Source organism: Perca flavescens, chromosome 22, assembly GCF_004354835.1.
Source record: "Perca flavescens isolate YP-PL-M2 chromosome 22, PFLA_1.0, whole genome shotgun sequence".
NCBI lineage: Eukaryota > Metazoa > Chordata > Actinopteri > Perciformes > Percidae > Perca > Perca flavescens.
Genome location: NC_041352.1, coordinates 3,307,838 through 3,324,091, shown reverse-complemented (window position 1 = coordinate 3,324,091; position 16,254 = coordinate 3,307,838). Strand labels below are relative to the sequence as shown.

At 41.4% G+C, this 16,254-nt stretch overlaps 1 protein-coding gene across 5 annotated transcripts in view; it reads right to left on the bottom strand.

Annotated features, from left to right (window-relative positions):
- The window catches only part of arhgef4 (Rho guanine nucleotide exchange factor (GEF) 4), a 163,210-nt gene that overhangs the window by 31,654 nt on the left and 115,302 nt on the right, over positions 1-16,254 (bottom strand). For all 5 annotated transcript variants that reach the window (XM_028568830.1, XM_028568831.1, XM_028568833.1 and 2 more), the window contains one exon: positions 4,988-5,139. In XM_028568830.1, coding sequence (XP_028424631.1) covers positions 4,988-5,139 — 152 coding nt within the window. The remainder of the gene's footprint in view (positions 1-4,987; positions 5,140-16,254) is intronic.

The following is a 16,254-nucleotide window of genomic DNA, read 5'->3' as shown; positions in this document are numbered from 1 at the left end:
CTCCTTCCACACTACATTAACTTATTGATAATATAAAAGCATAAAAGTGTTTGCATGCCCGAATCAATTACATTGTTCTTTTCATTCAATTTTTTTAAAAGGGAGATTTCGGCTATGCCATCTTCCATGTGCAATAGTACGGAGCCCCGGAAGGGTCACGGCGAGATTTGAGGACTACTTTTGACTTACCTCGCAATATGTTTTCCGTTCTCTCGCAATATATTGCGTTCCTTCGCAAAATATGTTTTGCTTTACTTCGCAATATTTTTCTTCTTCCATTCACGTACAGATAACCTATTTAGACACCACCTAAATTAGAAACTGCATAATATGCTGCAATAGACCCAACAGTAGTCTATTAGACACTATACATTTAAAACCAAATATCCTTATAGGCTAATTTAAAATCAAATACTATGCTATTAGATCCCAAATGTGTTACAGTAGATGCCATGCTACCAAATTGTTGACACCACTTTTACCAACCATATAGCTCATATAGTTATTAAAAGAATGTAATCTCATATGGCCTTTAGTGAGACAAAACCCTGAGAGCTCAGAAGACAATACATTTATTTGGCCTTTATTTAAGTTTCACTTTCTTATGGCTCATTTGTGGCTCATTGGAAGAAAACCAAAAGCCGTAAACTAAGTCAGACCACATCAGGTCACATCTGGTCGCTACTTCTCACGTCTCTTACAGCCCATATGCAGACACCAGACCGTGATGTAATTGTTGATGTAAATCTGATATAATTAAACGGATTTGTCCCACACAGTAACCTACAGGAACATACTTTTACAGGTAGAAAATACAACATATAGGTGACTGGAAGGGTTGTAGCCATAGTTGATTGTAACCACAGTGCAGGCTGTATTTTCACCTTTTTGTCCCTGAACTAACGTTCTCTCTTTGTAACACTACTAGGGAGCTGCAGATTCTCTGATAATTAGTGTTTGTTCATCGACACATCATGCAAACCTGTGACATCGCACACTCTTTTTTTTTGTATAGGCTACATTTAAGAAATAGTCTGTTGATTATAACCTATACCCTATATGAGATATGAATATGCCCACTGAGCAGTATATTAGCATCATTCCCAGCTCAAAGTAAAATGCAACGAGCTGATTCATTGTGCTGGGCAGCTGAGTGGAAAAAGACACATGGCTCAGAAGCAATGGAATAAGAAAAGTTTTGCGAGGGAACGCAAAACATATTGCGAGACAACGCCAAACATATTGTGAGGTAACGCAAAAGTAGTCCCCTGAAAAAATCTCGCCGTGACCCTTCCGGGGCTCCGTACAATAGGCCTTCAGCTTAATGGTTGAGTTTTTTTTTCACCAACAATGAGTGTCGATCAATTTATTACTGTGCCAACCACATACTGTATAAGATTAATGGACAGAGCATGTGTGACGTCACCCATTGGTTTGTGGAGATCTGCTAGGAGTCGTCGAGTTTGCCGTTGTGTGACGATTTTAGACGAAAGGGAGGAGTGAGGGAGGAGCCACGTTACGTTAAACACATTCACTGGCAATCACAATCATCATAGCCACGCCCTAAAACACCCCTGGCTTTATCGCCGATTTTAAAATCAACAAGACCATAATTTAAAACATGAATCATTCTGTGTTGCAGAAGACTTAAAACTAGCGATTGAGACCATAAACTCATTATGAAAATGTTTACTGAGGTAATAAATCAAGTGAGAAGTGAGTCACTTTCTCACTGTAGACGTCTACAGAAACCAATCTCCTCTTGCAACCGCACGTGTCGCCCCCTGCTGGAATTCAGATAGAATGCAGATTTAAGGCACTTCCGCATTTGCAGCACTTCGCTGAACCGGATGTCCATTAATATTAACAGTCTATGGTGCCAACATATGCAGCATGTGGCTACCAGAGACCTGCCCAACTAAAAACCCCATCCCAACAGTAAAGCTATCATATGTTTAATGGAGTCTTTTAACCAGACCTACATTAGGCCAATGTGGTGAGACAAAGGGAGAACTTGCTTGGATGCATGGTCATGAGCCATTTTCATTTTTTCTACTTTCTTCAACAAAGGCTTAAAAGCACGCTCAAGGATTGCCATTCCTTGAGTATTTTTCTTTAAAACATAACCCCCCTCTTGGGTCAACAAATACACCTAAGGGTTCGTGAAGCTTCATTAGGACATCACTACTAATCCGACCCGGCGCACACAGAGAGGAAAGCTTGGCTTGAATATCTGCTGGCTACATCGGAACCCCCCGAAATATTGGCTATTCCCCCCAAAACCTGAAATCCTTGTCAGACCTCATAAGACAGCGTATAGGTTCCGAGGTTGGGGAATGATGAAATGTAGAAAAAGAGGAAAGGTCAAATTTCTTATTTAAATTGAAATTACATTTGTGAAGTAATACGTTTTCATAACAGTGTCACAAGCAATACAATTTCTGAAAGAAAAACAGCCTTTGATAAATGCCTCCTTTCCAAAAACAACATCAGTTCTAACCAGTGGTGGAACAATAAGTACATTTACTCAAGTACTGTACCTAAGTACAAATGTTGAGGTACTTGTACTTTACTTGAGTCTTTTCTTTTCATGTCACTTTCTACTCCGCTACATTTCAGAGAGACATACTGGACTTTTTACTCCACTACATTCATCTGGTACAGCTTTAGTTACTAGTTACTTTAGTTACTCCACTAGATTCATCTGTTACATCTGTTACAGCTTTAGTTACTAGTTACTTTACACATTAAGATTTTTGCACACAAAACACATGTAGTTTATAAAATACAATGTTTTATTATAAATTAAACTACCTAACAATATATGCCAGTAGGTCCAGTTGAAATGATTAGCCGATTAAACAAGCATGTTAGATAAATCATGTGTCTCTTACAGTTTTACAAAATATTTTTTTCTCTCTTCCATTGTTGTATAGAATATTAGAAATAAGTGCAACAGTAACAACGATGCACTGTAAGTCAAGCTCATCCTGAAACTACTAGTGAAATGATGCCCTTCTTCCCACAGTATAAATATATGCAGAGAACAAGCAGTGAATTATGCAGCTACACAAAGGTGCTGTAAAAGTGCCTGTATCAACTCGGTAAATCACATTTTGATGTGCTTGTGCATCAGCAGAATCCAGAAGAGGTATCCATGACAACCAAATAACCCAGCAACCTCAGAGCTTGTTTTTGCCACCCCTCTTAGCCAAAAGGCAATGTTAGCCATTTCTAGTCCTTTCCTCTGTTTCACTTCACCCTGTCAGTTCAGTTCAGTTAGGAGTCACTGTGAAACTGTGGTCATTAAAATAAGACAGTGGTGGTTCAAAAACAGGCTGGTTTATAAGAGATCAACCATGTATAACACTGGACAGGCTGTCATTCGGAGACGCCGACAGTCGGGGAGAGACTTCAACAATTAAGACTTGAACCAATGGACCCATTTATTTCATTCCCTGTTACCACAGAAACTCGATCTGACAACCAGCAGGACGACATCCAGAGGGGCTGAAATCAGCCCCAGTGACAAAGGACATGGGCCTGCAATGCAATCAAACCTCATTCATCAATGGCAGAAATATAAAGCGTTATTTTTTTAACCTGGATCCTATTTTCCCATGCATTTCTGTCTAATGCCTATACCATCCATTAGAAGACTCTGAACAGACTTTAAAAAGACTAAAGTCAGACACCATATCACATCTAAAGACAATCATCTCACATCTAACATTAAAGACATACTATGTATAATGTAAAGACTTATTACAGGGTCATACATTGCAAGACTACAACTAGATTCGTTTGGAAAATGTAACCAACCAAGCTAGCTAGCTACCACTAGCGTTAGCTGGTAACTTAAAGGGAAAGTTTGCAGATGTTCTGTTCTGGCGTACATGCAGATGAATGTCTCCAGTACCTGGAGGTCTGTGTTTATCTGCCAGTAAAACTCCCATTGGAGGACTCGCTTCAGAAGGGTTGAAAATCTACAACTTTCCCTCTTTAGCATTTAGCTTAGCACGGCGCCATAGCAACCATAAACAACACTGGCTCTAGCCGTTTGCTGCTTCCTGTTTGGTGCAGGAGGGAGAGCACCCATTGGATGTTGACAACGTTCACATGATTTAACTTCACTACCAAGACTTAAAACTTATAACAATAAGATCAAACACGATTGATTTTGTCTGAACGTCCAGACAGTAAAAAGACTGACTAGGACTGAGTTTTATGACCACCTTACACGACGGGAAGGGTCCCCAACTCTAGCAAGACTCTCAGGGTTTCATTCAGATATTGGAAAAGAGTCTGCGACAGTGGAATCGCTTTGTGTAAGGTTGGCATAAGTGACTAATGTGAACTAAGTGCATACTCACACTTTGCCCAGTTAAACTATGGCCGAGCACGTTTGACCCCAAAGTCCGGTTCTTTTGTCTTGTGTGATCGCTCCTTACTGTGCCCGGGCATGGTACGTTAAACCATGCCCTGGCCCGCTAAACCATGCCCTGGCCCGCTAAACTGTACCCGGTTCGGTTGGACTTAGGCATGGCACGCATCTCTGTGATTGCTAAACTTGCCCGGGTCTGGTTCTTACCTTATAAATGAAGAGGAATTGTGTAATGTAATGTAATGACATAAGCGTGCTCTAGTCCTGAATGTTTTATTGCAGTGTGAGTGCAGGCCAGCGAGGGAGCGGGGACACGCTCGGGGACGGTTCAAGGCAACTGGGCCATGTGTGAGTATGCACTAAAAACTTTGAAACTGGTCCAGTTTTTAGTGAGAATGCTGTAACCGGAAGCCGCAAACGGGGCTATCCATGCCATCAAAATAGTTTGAAAAGATAATACAATCACACAATAAAAATTCTAAATATTGTTGCTTCAATCTTCAACCTGAACCCACTTCTTCTGGGCCAATCACGGCACTTCTAACCATAACCCTGATGAAATCCATCCTTTGGTGGTGGAAAATACGTCTCCAAATTGCCTACCTCATTGATGGCTAGCTGCTCTCCTCCGCCGCCTCCCGGGTGTCCAAAACGATGTCCAGAACTGCGAAACTCTTCATACAGCAGATCCTCTTCGCTGCCCAGCTCGTCTCCAAGCCCCGCCTTCTCTGACGCCTCGTCAGGAACAACCACCGCTGAGACAGGAAGGGAAGGGGAGGACAGAGGAGGGACAGAGACATCAGATAGTGTGATCAACTGTCTTGACAGTTGATCACAGTTGGCTTTTTATTAAGCTTGAAAGTAGGGCTGGGCAATATATCAATATTATATCGATATCGTGATATGAGACTAGATATCGTCTTAGATTTTGGATATCGTAATATAGGGAATGACATAAGTGGTTTTTTTTTCCTGGTTTTAAAGGCTGCATTACAGTAAAGTGATGTACTTTTCTAAACTTACCAGACTGTTCTAGCTGTTCTATTATTTGCCTTTTCCCCATTTAGACATTATGTCTACATTACTGATTATTATTTATCTAAAATCTAAGTGTGAAGATATTTTGTGAAAGCACCAATTGTCAACCCTAGAATATCGCCACAATATCGATATCAAGGTATTTGGTCAAGAATATCGTGATATCTGATTTTCTCCATATCGCCCAGCCCTACTTAAAACTGTGGGTGCTTAACCAGTTGATTTACTTCACCAGAGCAAATCAATCAAAAAATAAGCAGGTAGGGGTTCAATGCTATACACACATGCATACAGTACACACACACTCACACACACAGACAGACAGACACACACACACACACACACACACACACAGTATATAGATAAATAAAGAATGAATTTTGATTCTGACAATTGGAAATGCATTTAAGTATTTTCTATTTACACTATTCTTTTGCAGCTCTGTATTGTGCCACTTTATTTCTACCGAAAACGTTTTGTGCTGGTCCGGGGTACTTAGATGACAACATACAGTATTTCAAAGGGGGTACATTATTGAAAAAAGTTTAAGAACCACTGATGTACACTGACTGAACACATGACCAACACATTTTATTTGGCTATAATAGGCTGAAACTGTTTCACCAATATAAATTATTATTACAAATTACAAACACAAAAGGTGTAGCTCTGAGCTTAACGTTTATTCATATACGTGAAGACTTTACATTTAATTAGGGCTGTAGTCAAGTCCACCTGTGTTGAGTCCAAGACAAGTCCAAGACCAGGACTAGTTGAGACCGAGTCCAAATATGAGACAGTCACGGCCGAGACAGAGAAAAACCTGATGATTGACGCAGCCAATGCCTGTTCTAGATGGATTTTGAATTAAACTAACACCCGTTTTCTGAACAAGCGTGCCTAATCAATGGGTTTGTTTTGAAAGAGGAAGTAACTTTAGAACAAAAGCATATAGGGCTGGACTGGGTCGAGACCAACTACAATATATGGCGAGTCCAATGGCCGAATCTGAGACAAGTCCGAATCCAAATACCAACGAGTCCAAAACAAGTCCGAGACAACAGAAAAACGTCTCGAGTCCCGAAGTACTACAGCCCTGCATTTAATGTAACGCTATCCTAGGCTTTGTGGAGATCCCCTATCAGCAGCCTCATTCCATACTAATGAGGTTTTCACAAAGGAGGCTTTGAGTTTCTTCTGAAGTGTCTGAACTCAGTTTGTGGCTACCTGGCTGATGAGCTAAAAATACACTCTGCTGTCACACCTCATCATAAGCGTCACCCTCGGCTGCCTCGCCAACAGCTGTTGCCATGGAGGATGTATCTGTGGTGACAAATCACCGTGGAGACAGAGAGAGACGGATATAATGGAATGGAATAGGGAGCGGTTGGGGGGGGGGGGAAGAGGTGTCTAACAAGTAAGTGGGATGCTTTCTTTTTACTGACGGTATTGATCTCCTGTGAGGACAAACAGCAGCATCTTACACATCACAGAACTGTGCAATGTAACATCGGCATCATCAGTAGAGTTGCGGTTGCGGGTTGTGCCCTCATGGGGGCAGTGTTGGCCACCCTGACCGCTTGTGTGATGCTGCAGAACAGGGTTCTTCAATGTTTTTTAGGCCAAGGGCTCCTTAGCTGAAGGAGAAATGGAGTAGGGACCCCTAACTGTACATACTGTAAAAAATGTAGTTGCATTAAACTGGGTCGGGTGGATATAAATGTATTTCTACATCATTTATCTGTGGAACAGTGAATACTTAAGCTTAACTGTATGGCTACCATAGTGGCTACCTTACCTATAGCAGCCCAAGCTTATCTTCAATGTGTAAATTTTTTTTTCACAAATAGGCCAATTATTCTTTGCTATTAATATGTTGGATTCAAATGAATGTATTATTTCAGACATTTTAATTTTTGAAAAAGTAAACTTGTGTCTCTCAAACAGCAATGGCGGTGCAATAAACTGTCTCAGAAATGATATAATAAATAAAAATGTAGTCATTACTTTTTTAAACACACTAAAGTTTGGAAGGAATTCCAGGATACATCTTTTGGTTATATATCACTGTTATAGATTAGATAGACAGATTTTTTTTTATTGATCCCAAAAAAATGGGAAATAATGGTGTTGCAGCAGCAAAAATTGTGTTATGTGACCAAGATAATGTATTACACAGCCTATGAAGTAAACCACGCCTCTTAATTATGATAAAACACTTTCTTCCATGTCATTTTTGTTGTTATGAACGTGTTTAGGGTCAATTGCCAAGAACTGACGATTGAAATAGTAATACAAATATATTGTCAGACTAATAATCACTTGATTGATTACAATTTGGCATACCTAAACAAAAACAACAATTACCAGTCATACGCCTTAAGACCCTAGCTAATGTTAGCAATTAATTGCTGATGAATTGATAATAGTCCCATATATCTGAAGAAACAGAGATTGTCCATGGCTTTCCATACAGATGTGGTGAAAATAATATTTTCCCATCTAAGTTGTTGCTGGATGCTCCCGTTTTTAATTTTGTAGCCATTGTGATTTATTGAGTAATGCCCTGCCATGTAGATGGGTCAACTAAGCACTCAGAGGAATGGAAAACTGATACTGTGGGATGTAACAGTGACCAGGGAAGGCTTCTCCTCTGCTGTTCTACCATCCTCAGAGAAGAAAAGCAATCAGTGTCACCTACTGGACAGCAGCAGCTTCATACAGGCCACCATGTCACTCACAGCACGCACACAGAACTAAATTGCACTGTTTACTGTTTGCCTTTCGCTTGGCTGGTCTGCCTGTCCTTGAGAAATATGTGTGTGTGTGTGTGTGTGTGTGTGTGTGTGTGTGTGTTCCGATTGAGATGCTGAAGGGATCAGAGAAGAAAACATTGATTTAAATGGGTTTTTTGTGTGGTAGTGTGCAACCGTAGGAAGCTGAGGCAAAGCATGTTAGTGTGTGTTTGGACTGTAGCATTTAATCATCCTGAGCCTCTGGATGGGGGTTAGCCGTATTAGTGAATCACATTGGTCTGCAAGAGAAAAGGTTCAATACTCGCTGCCATGACTGTGTATATGTCTGTGTGTGTGTGTCTGTGTGTGTGTCTGTGCGTGGGTGTGTGTGTGTGGTCAGGCAAGGAATTCAAGCGTAATAGGGTGCATTTTCATTAGATGTGTGTGTGTGGTGCTGTGTGCAGCGTGGCACGTGTCCACTAGCAGCGCATGACTGGACAGCCTCGTAAAAACTGGCTGCCCCCAACCATTTGGCCTGCTTACAGGGACGAGGTAGACAGAGAGAGAGAGAGAGACAGAGAGAGAGAGAGAGAGGGGGATCACAAGGCTACATATTAAACTTAATATGTTTTTCTTGTTTTTGTAACTGTAGCTTGAAATATAGGTCTGGTGAAATTCCATTTGTTTCTTCTTGTCAACAAATCCCATGGATAGAGCTAAACCAACAATGAATATATCCTAACAAGACTGTCCTGTGGCCTTGATCAACTGCCACTTTGCTCGTTTGAAAGCCATGATGTCTCTCTCTTTCCCATGGGTTGGCCAAAGAAAGGGGAGGGAACCTTACTCCTTATGACCTCATAAGGAGAAGATTCCTGATTGGCCCATCTGAGCTTTCCTTTTCTCAAAGGCAGAGCAGGATACCCAGGGCTCGGTTTACACCTATCACCATTTCTAGTCACTGGGGGACCATAGGCAGGCTGGGGGAACTCATATTAATGTTAAAAAAACCTCATAAAGTGAAATTTTCATGCCATGGGACCTTTAATAAAGGATCATTTATCACAATTAATGTATGTAGGTCTGACCATAAGTGAATAATAGCTTCTTATATAATACAAATACCATATATTTTTCATACCAAGTATGCAACATGTTTCAGCAGATAAAATGCACACACACACACACACACATATACAGTATATATATATGTCATCACTGGTGGGATGTAACTAAGTACATTTACTTCAGTACTGCAGTAAGTACAAATGTTCAGGTACTTTGAGTCTTTTCTTTTCATGCCACTTTCTACTTCTACTGTAGTTTATAAAATCTGATGTTTGATTCTAAAGTAAACTAGCCGACAATATAACGGCTACAAGTCCAGCTGAGATGATGAGACCATTAAACACACAACTGGTTGGATCCTTTACTCTTTCTACAATGGGAGGAGAGTTCTTTACTCTTAATACTTTAAGTACATTTTCCTGATGATACTTACATACTTTAACCTAAGTAACATTTTCAATGTAGGACTACTAGAACAGAGTATTTTTACAGTGTGGAATTAGTACTTTTACTTAAGTAAAGGATCTGAATACTTCTTCCACCACTGTATGTCATATTCATAAACATTTATTCTTGACTTTGGGAAAATTATAGGCTGTCAGAAGATCATGTTGGAAACAAACTAACAATTTAGTCAAAGTGATTAGGAAAAGAACACAAAAGGCAACTGTCTGTTGTAAACCATGACAGCTCAAAAAAAACCACTTCCTGCTTTGACTGTGACCTACTGTACTGACTGTAGTGGTGTGCACACAGCACCGCACGCAACGAGGGATTAACATTTCAGGCATGCTCACTGTCAGTTTGACCTCCAAAAAATAGTTTAATACTAATCTGGATAAACTGTTAGCTTGTTCACATTGGATCGTCTGGTTGCTTCCTGACATGTTGGACTTCATTACTTTTGTTATCAGCACTGATAGAAATGATGGACAAAACTGTAGTAAGACCTAATTTGTAATAAACCAGAATTACCCCTGGTATGTACAGTGTCCTTTGAGATGACATTGTACATACCACCCTGTTGTCTACGTGCTAATTAGTCTCGCTTTGCCAGACCTTCCTCCACAATGCTGCAAACATGGATTTCTCGGCAACGTCATCACAGCTTGCGCAACACGACCGGGAGGCAGAAAGAAGACGTGTTTCGTGTAGCTAGTAGTAGTAGCATAGTGTAAGTCAAAATGCCAAGGAGTTGTTGCGTGGTTAATTGTACAAACAGAGCCAGTGATGGGTGCCTGATGTTTAACATACATGGGGAAGCATGCTTTTGCCAAAAACCGGCAGAGGTTATGGCTTCAAGCCATAAAAGGGGCAGATTGGGGTCATATGCAAGGGTCAGGCTCCCATTGTATCAATCAGAAAAGTTGCAGCTTGTGGTTGTTCAGCCAAGTGATATCTACCTGTCAGGGCTGTAGTACTCGAGTCCGGACTCGAGACAAGTTTAGACAGCTAGCTAAAGCTACGCCGATGTTTTGCTAACGTTAGCGCAACAGCGTTAGCCTAGCCTGCTAGGTAAATATTACGACTGCCTACGGAGTTTCTAATATCTGCGTCCACGTTGTCTACATAAGACCAGCGGACATCAGCTAACGTTGCAGAGACAGCGGCAGTAGAGTTTCGGCGAGCTAACCACAACAGTGTTGTCGCCCTCTCGCCCACAATCAACCTCTGCTGCTAAAAACAATCAACCTGCAATGATGTTTTGAAATGGAGACACACATATCGTACCTTTTCCTGAAAATCCTGGCCATTATTATAAACCAACCATAGGGGTACACTCACGGGTAATTACATTAGCCTAAAATGACAATTATAACCATACATATATATCACAGTAACACTACAAAATTGAAGACAGACAAACAGATCCAACTAAAATCACATTTTATTTATATACAAACAATAAGGAAAGATTCAATACTTAAGGTTGTTGCAGTAACCGACCAGTTTACCAATCTGGCTTTCTGCCTCTGGTATGCGCAAGCACCCAGTAATGTTTGTAAACCCGTGTAAAGGAAGGTCTGGCTAGTCCACACGGCATTCCGGGATGGGAGGAAAACGTGCTCTGGTTTATTGGCATTTCTTTAAACCAATCAGAATCGTCTTGGGCGGTGCTAAGCTCCGGACGGAGCCACGGTCTCTCTGCAAAATAGTCTCTGGAAGGAACTTGTTTTGGTGGAATGTGTACGTTCAAAAGCTGCTTTAGTCGTGCAACAGAAAACTCATATTGGACAGATAGTCTAGCTAGCTGTCTGGATTTACCCTGTAGATATCTAAGGAGCAGTTAACCATAGTCCTCAGACATCCATCAGAGGTTAGAACACCAACACAAAGAAAGAGGAAGGGGACGGATATTCGGCCTAAATGAGTAAAATCCGGCAGAATTTCTGTCGGCAACGGATCAATCTCAGAAGTTGAGAGGATTTGTAACCTTTGAAATAAAGATTATTATCTTTATTATAAGTTTTAGTTTAGAAGCACACCACACTTAGCCACCGTGTTGGAGAAAGAAGTCCAGAAGCCCATCCTATATACCTGTACTTCCCCACATTAATCAGGTGCCAGACAGGTGACAACATACATAAAGATGTAGGCCTAGGGCTAATTGTGGTAGGGGGGGTACCGACCTAGATCTTGTATTCTTCCCTTCGTCCGGGGCAGATCTATACTAATCACACCCCTGCATAGTGGGGGGTTATTCCCCGCTACGCTACCCCTGCCCTGCTCCTCTGTTTATAGGAAGTGACGGATTGGAGTCGGGCACCTTGCCAAATGCTCTTTCAAGGTGACATAATCGTCCGCCGGCCAGCATCTCAGCTGCCACTTCCCAACAGCTCAGTGGGTAGGCTAGACAGACACACACTCACACACATTCAGAGATGAACTTTTCCCCTCTCTCTAGATAGAGCGATGGATGCTTTTCAAGGAAAAGGGGAAAGGCTTCCTTGATACCTCAGGGTTTGGATCTCTGGCCTCAGATGATGGATGAATGCAAGGATTTTTTAAGATGTCAAGGTTACAAGTTCATTCAGTGAATTCATAACAATAATAATAATAATAATAATAATGCATATTTTAGGCACCTTTCAAAGCACTCAGGGACACCTTAAAGGCTTGCATGCCATTGATTTTGTTCTTATGATGCATTTGGACGTGCTCCTTGTGACTGGCTCTCCATGCCGAGTACCTTTAGTTCACAGTGAAGGTAATTGATGGTGTGTTAGTTTGTGTTGTTCATCTCTGCTGTGTGTTCAAGAGCAGTGTTGGGAGTAATGTGTTACAAAAGTAACGCAATTACACTAATGTATTCCTTTTTGCTGTAAGGCAGTAATCTAACGCATTACTAATGCAATTTCGGTAATATTATACCCGTTACAATCTCAGTATGGAAAGAGAATGTCGTGCTCAAGGAGACTATCTGTCCAATCGGAGTTTTCTGTTGCACGACTTACACGTTCCACCAAAACAAGTACCTTCCCGAGGCTATTTTGCAGCAACATCGGGAATGCGTCCGGTGCTTTGCACCGCCAAGACAATTGTGATTGGTTTAAAGAAATGCCAATAAAGCAGAGCACGTTTTTCTCCCATTCCAGAGTGCTGTATGGACAAGCCAGACCCTCCAACGCAGCGCTGTGGAGGAAGGTCTGGCAATGGGAGACTACCACATTATTCATTGATGATTATTTATCTAAAATCTTTTTGTAAAAAATATTTTGTGAAAGCACCAATTGTCAACCCTAAAATATCATTGCAATATTGACACAATGATGTATTTGGTCAAAAATAACGTGATTTCTGAATTTCTCCATATTGCCCAGCCTTACTTTAAATACATGACATACATGACATACTTAACCAGCTGCTGTGCTGCTGGTAAGCATTTCGAAATTCCATGCCCATTTCTGAATCCTGCAACCGCTGGGGATGCTGAATTAATGATGGGGCTGGGATGTCACAATGTCCACAGACACAAAAAGCCTCAACACACAAACACACACACACACACACACTGCATCCTGTTTGTGTAAGTGAACCACCTTGCATTGATCTCCGACTGATTGTAGCACCATCGTGGGGCTGGGGTCAGGGGTCAAATACACCCTGCTATCCCAGGAGGACACTGTCCTAGGCATTACCCTTGAGGAAAGTGTTGCTACAGTCAACAGCAGTGAAACTTAACCCTGTGAACCCTTTCACTCGATTTAGCTTGAGACTTGTCACTACATTTGATAAGCAGGGCATGTTGTATGTTGTTACATTTAGGATGCATTAAGGCGAGACGTAATACGTCTCTCCATGACACCAGGTGGCGCTAATTGTATGTATTGCTGCCCAAAAAATGAAAACCGGCAGCTGATTGGACAAATGCGTCACATGGGCTATGGCGGCTTGTTCAGAATACGATCTCATATTGTACTAAAATAGTTCACTGAAATATGTTTCTCAAAACATTTTAAGCGAGAAACAGGCCATGCAGTTGGTGAATCTGTCTTCATTTCAGATCAACAAAGGTCAGTTTAAAAGACTTTCGTCAGATTTTGAGAGGTGTTAGTCACGCTCATTCCGCTCACCATTTCCGGGTGAGTCCCGACTGCCCTGCCTACGACTGAACACGTCAGGTCGGCCAAAATGAAGGCTGACAGCCCCTCAGACAGACGACTGCACGGAACACGTGGAACAGACTCGAGTCACTGACGTCGCCAGACTGTCCAACGGCCGACATCAGGTTAGTGTGTCAGCGCCATTAGGCTACTTTGAGATGCCAGCGAATGTCATGTGAGTGCCAGATGGAAAGTATTTGGATTTTCCACATGTGCATCCACAGGTTTCTAAAGCACCATAGCTATATGAATGTATAGAGAAGAGAGAGAAGTCAAAAACAATAATCCCAAAATGATCTTTTCATTGTCACCCCTAATGTTTTTCTCTTTGAAAATCTCATTTTGGGAGGAATGTATTTGCTCTGACCATGATCATTTGTGCCATTTAAAAATGTTACAAATGACCATTAAAAAAATGCTTCTTAAGACTGTTTACTTAACTGTCTTAGGGCCCTATCTTGCACCCGGCACAGCTCCAAGCCCGACGCAAGTGTTTTTGCTAGTTTAAGACCGACGCAGTTGTCAGTTTCCCGTCCAACGCCCGCGTTGTTTCAATAGCAAATGCACCTGCGCCCATCTGTACACCCATGGGCTGGTCTTACAGGGAGGGGTGTTCAGGTGCATTCTGGGCATACTGCTATCTTGAGGCAGCGGGAAGTGATCACACCATTGACCAACAAAAACCTGGTCTAAAGTTAATAACGCAATATTTCATTGTTATTTTAACAGCAAATTAGTCAAATGCGCCTAGGCTTATGCACAGCACGCACACTATGCTTGTTACACACACAGGGACGCACAGCAGCACACAAACATGCAGAAGATTACAAATAAAAATATTACAGTGCAAATCCGCCATCATAATAGCAATGCTCCAAGGCGCCTGGCTTTTAAAGGGAATGGGAGATGAGCTCTGATTGGTTTATTGCATGTTACGCCCAAAACACACCTATGAATTAATGAAGACACTAAGTACAACCCTTTAGAACCACACGGTGCACGGACCCTTTTTTCCGCCGTCAAACTAGCAAAAGTGGATTTGGACACGCCCTAAACGCACCTGCGCCAGGCACTTCACGCCGTGCGCTTAGATCGTTAAAGTAGGGCCCCTAGGGTTAGTTAGGTTTAGGCACACAAAGTACTTAAGGTTAAGTTAAGGTAAGGCAAAAATCGTCTCATAATAAAAAGAAACATCCTAGTAGGAACAGCATGCTTTGTTGATTTTGTAACATTGTGAAATTTTGTAAAATTGGAAGCTTATCTGTTGCGTGGGATGGACAGCAAAGAGTCCAAAACGACTTACAAAAATGTTGGTAGTTTGGGTTGCCCTTAAGAAGGAATGCATTTTTTTGAAGCAAATTGTGTCCATTGGATCAAAGAATTACAGGCAGTGAGATTAATGTCTCCACACTGTAGCCTGGCTGAAAAGCAAACATACATTACAAAGCACAGTAACATGTCACCGAACAGACTGCGTCATTGTAGAACGTGTTGCTTTAGGAACTTGATGATCTGGATGGTAACAGACTGAACGGTGGCGTTGCGCTAACACAAAATCGGCCGTTGATTTGAATTGCGGAGATATGTCATTTCTGCTGTGCTTTTCTCCTGTCCTGTGTTGCTTTGCTAGCTTCTTTGATAAACCCAATCTAGCGTTAGGAACAGCAACATGTCACCGCCGGTCGGACTGACTGCTAGTTTGGGTGGTGTCATGTCCTTCAGTCTGTGGCCCGTCAGATAAATTAGCTCTCCAAGCTAATGTCAAAGTGGTGAAATATGAAAGCATCAAACATGCATTTTAGATGAAGGAGATGAGAGTACATCCAGTTGTTCTTAAACTGTATTGTATTGGACGCTTTCTACCCAGAAGTTAATGTGAACAAACATTGTGATTGGGTCTATACTACAGAAACAGAAAGCCTCAGCCAACCTACCACTTCTTTTCCTTTTTCATCCTTTTAATTTTGGCAGGTTTAGTAGTTCAATTTGACAGTTCCATTTACTTCGTTGCTTAGTTTCTAGGGCATTAGGATATGGTTACAGTGTTAAAGTCTCAAGGTGTTAAGCTGTTTAGCTGAAAAACCTTTAAAAAACAAAGAGAAAGAAAATATACACATTACTGTAACCAAATATAAATAGCAGAAAATGGCATGTATTGGTAACATTGTGAACAACTATTCAATGTAACAAACTTCAAATTCTGGTTTGACTTGATAGCCATGGTGTCTGAAGACTACAGCTCATTCATTGTGTTTTGGGGGATGTCTGTGGAGGACAGTTAATAGGTTTCTGTTGTGGCTGGTCACATCAAATAATAATCAAAATCCTGAATCCGAGATAGAGGGGGATCGATGTGGATCAACAGGACAGGCACCACGTTTCTCTCTGTGTATCGATCTGCACCAAAATTACTTTTGGTAATGGA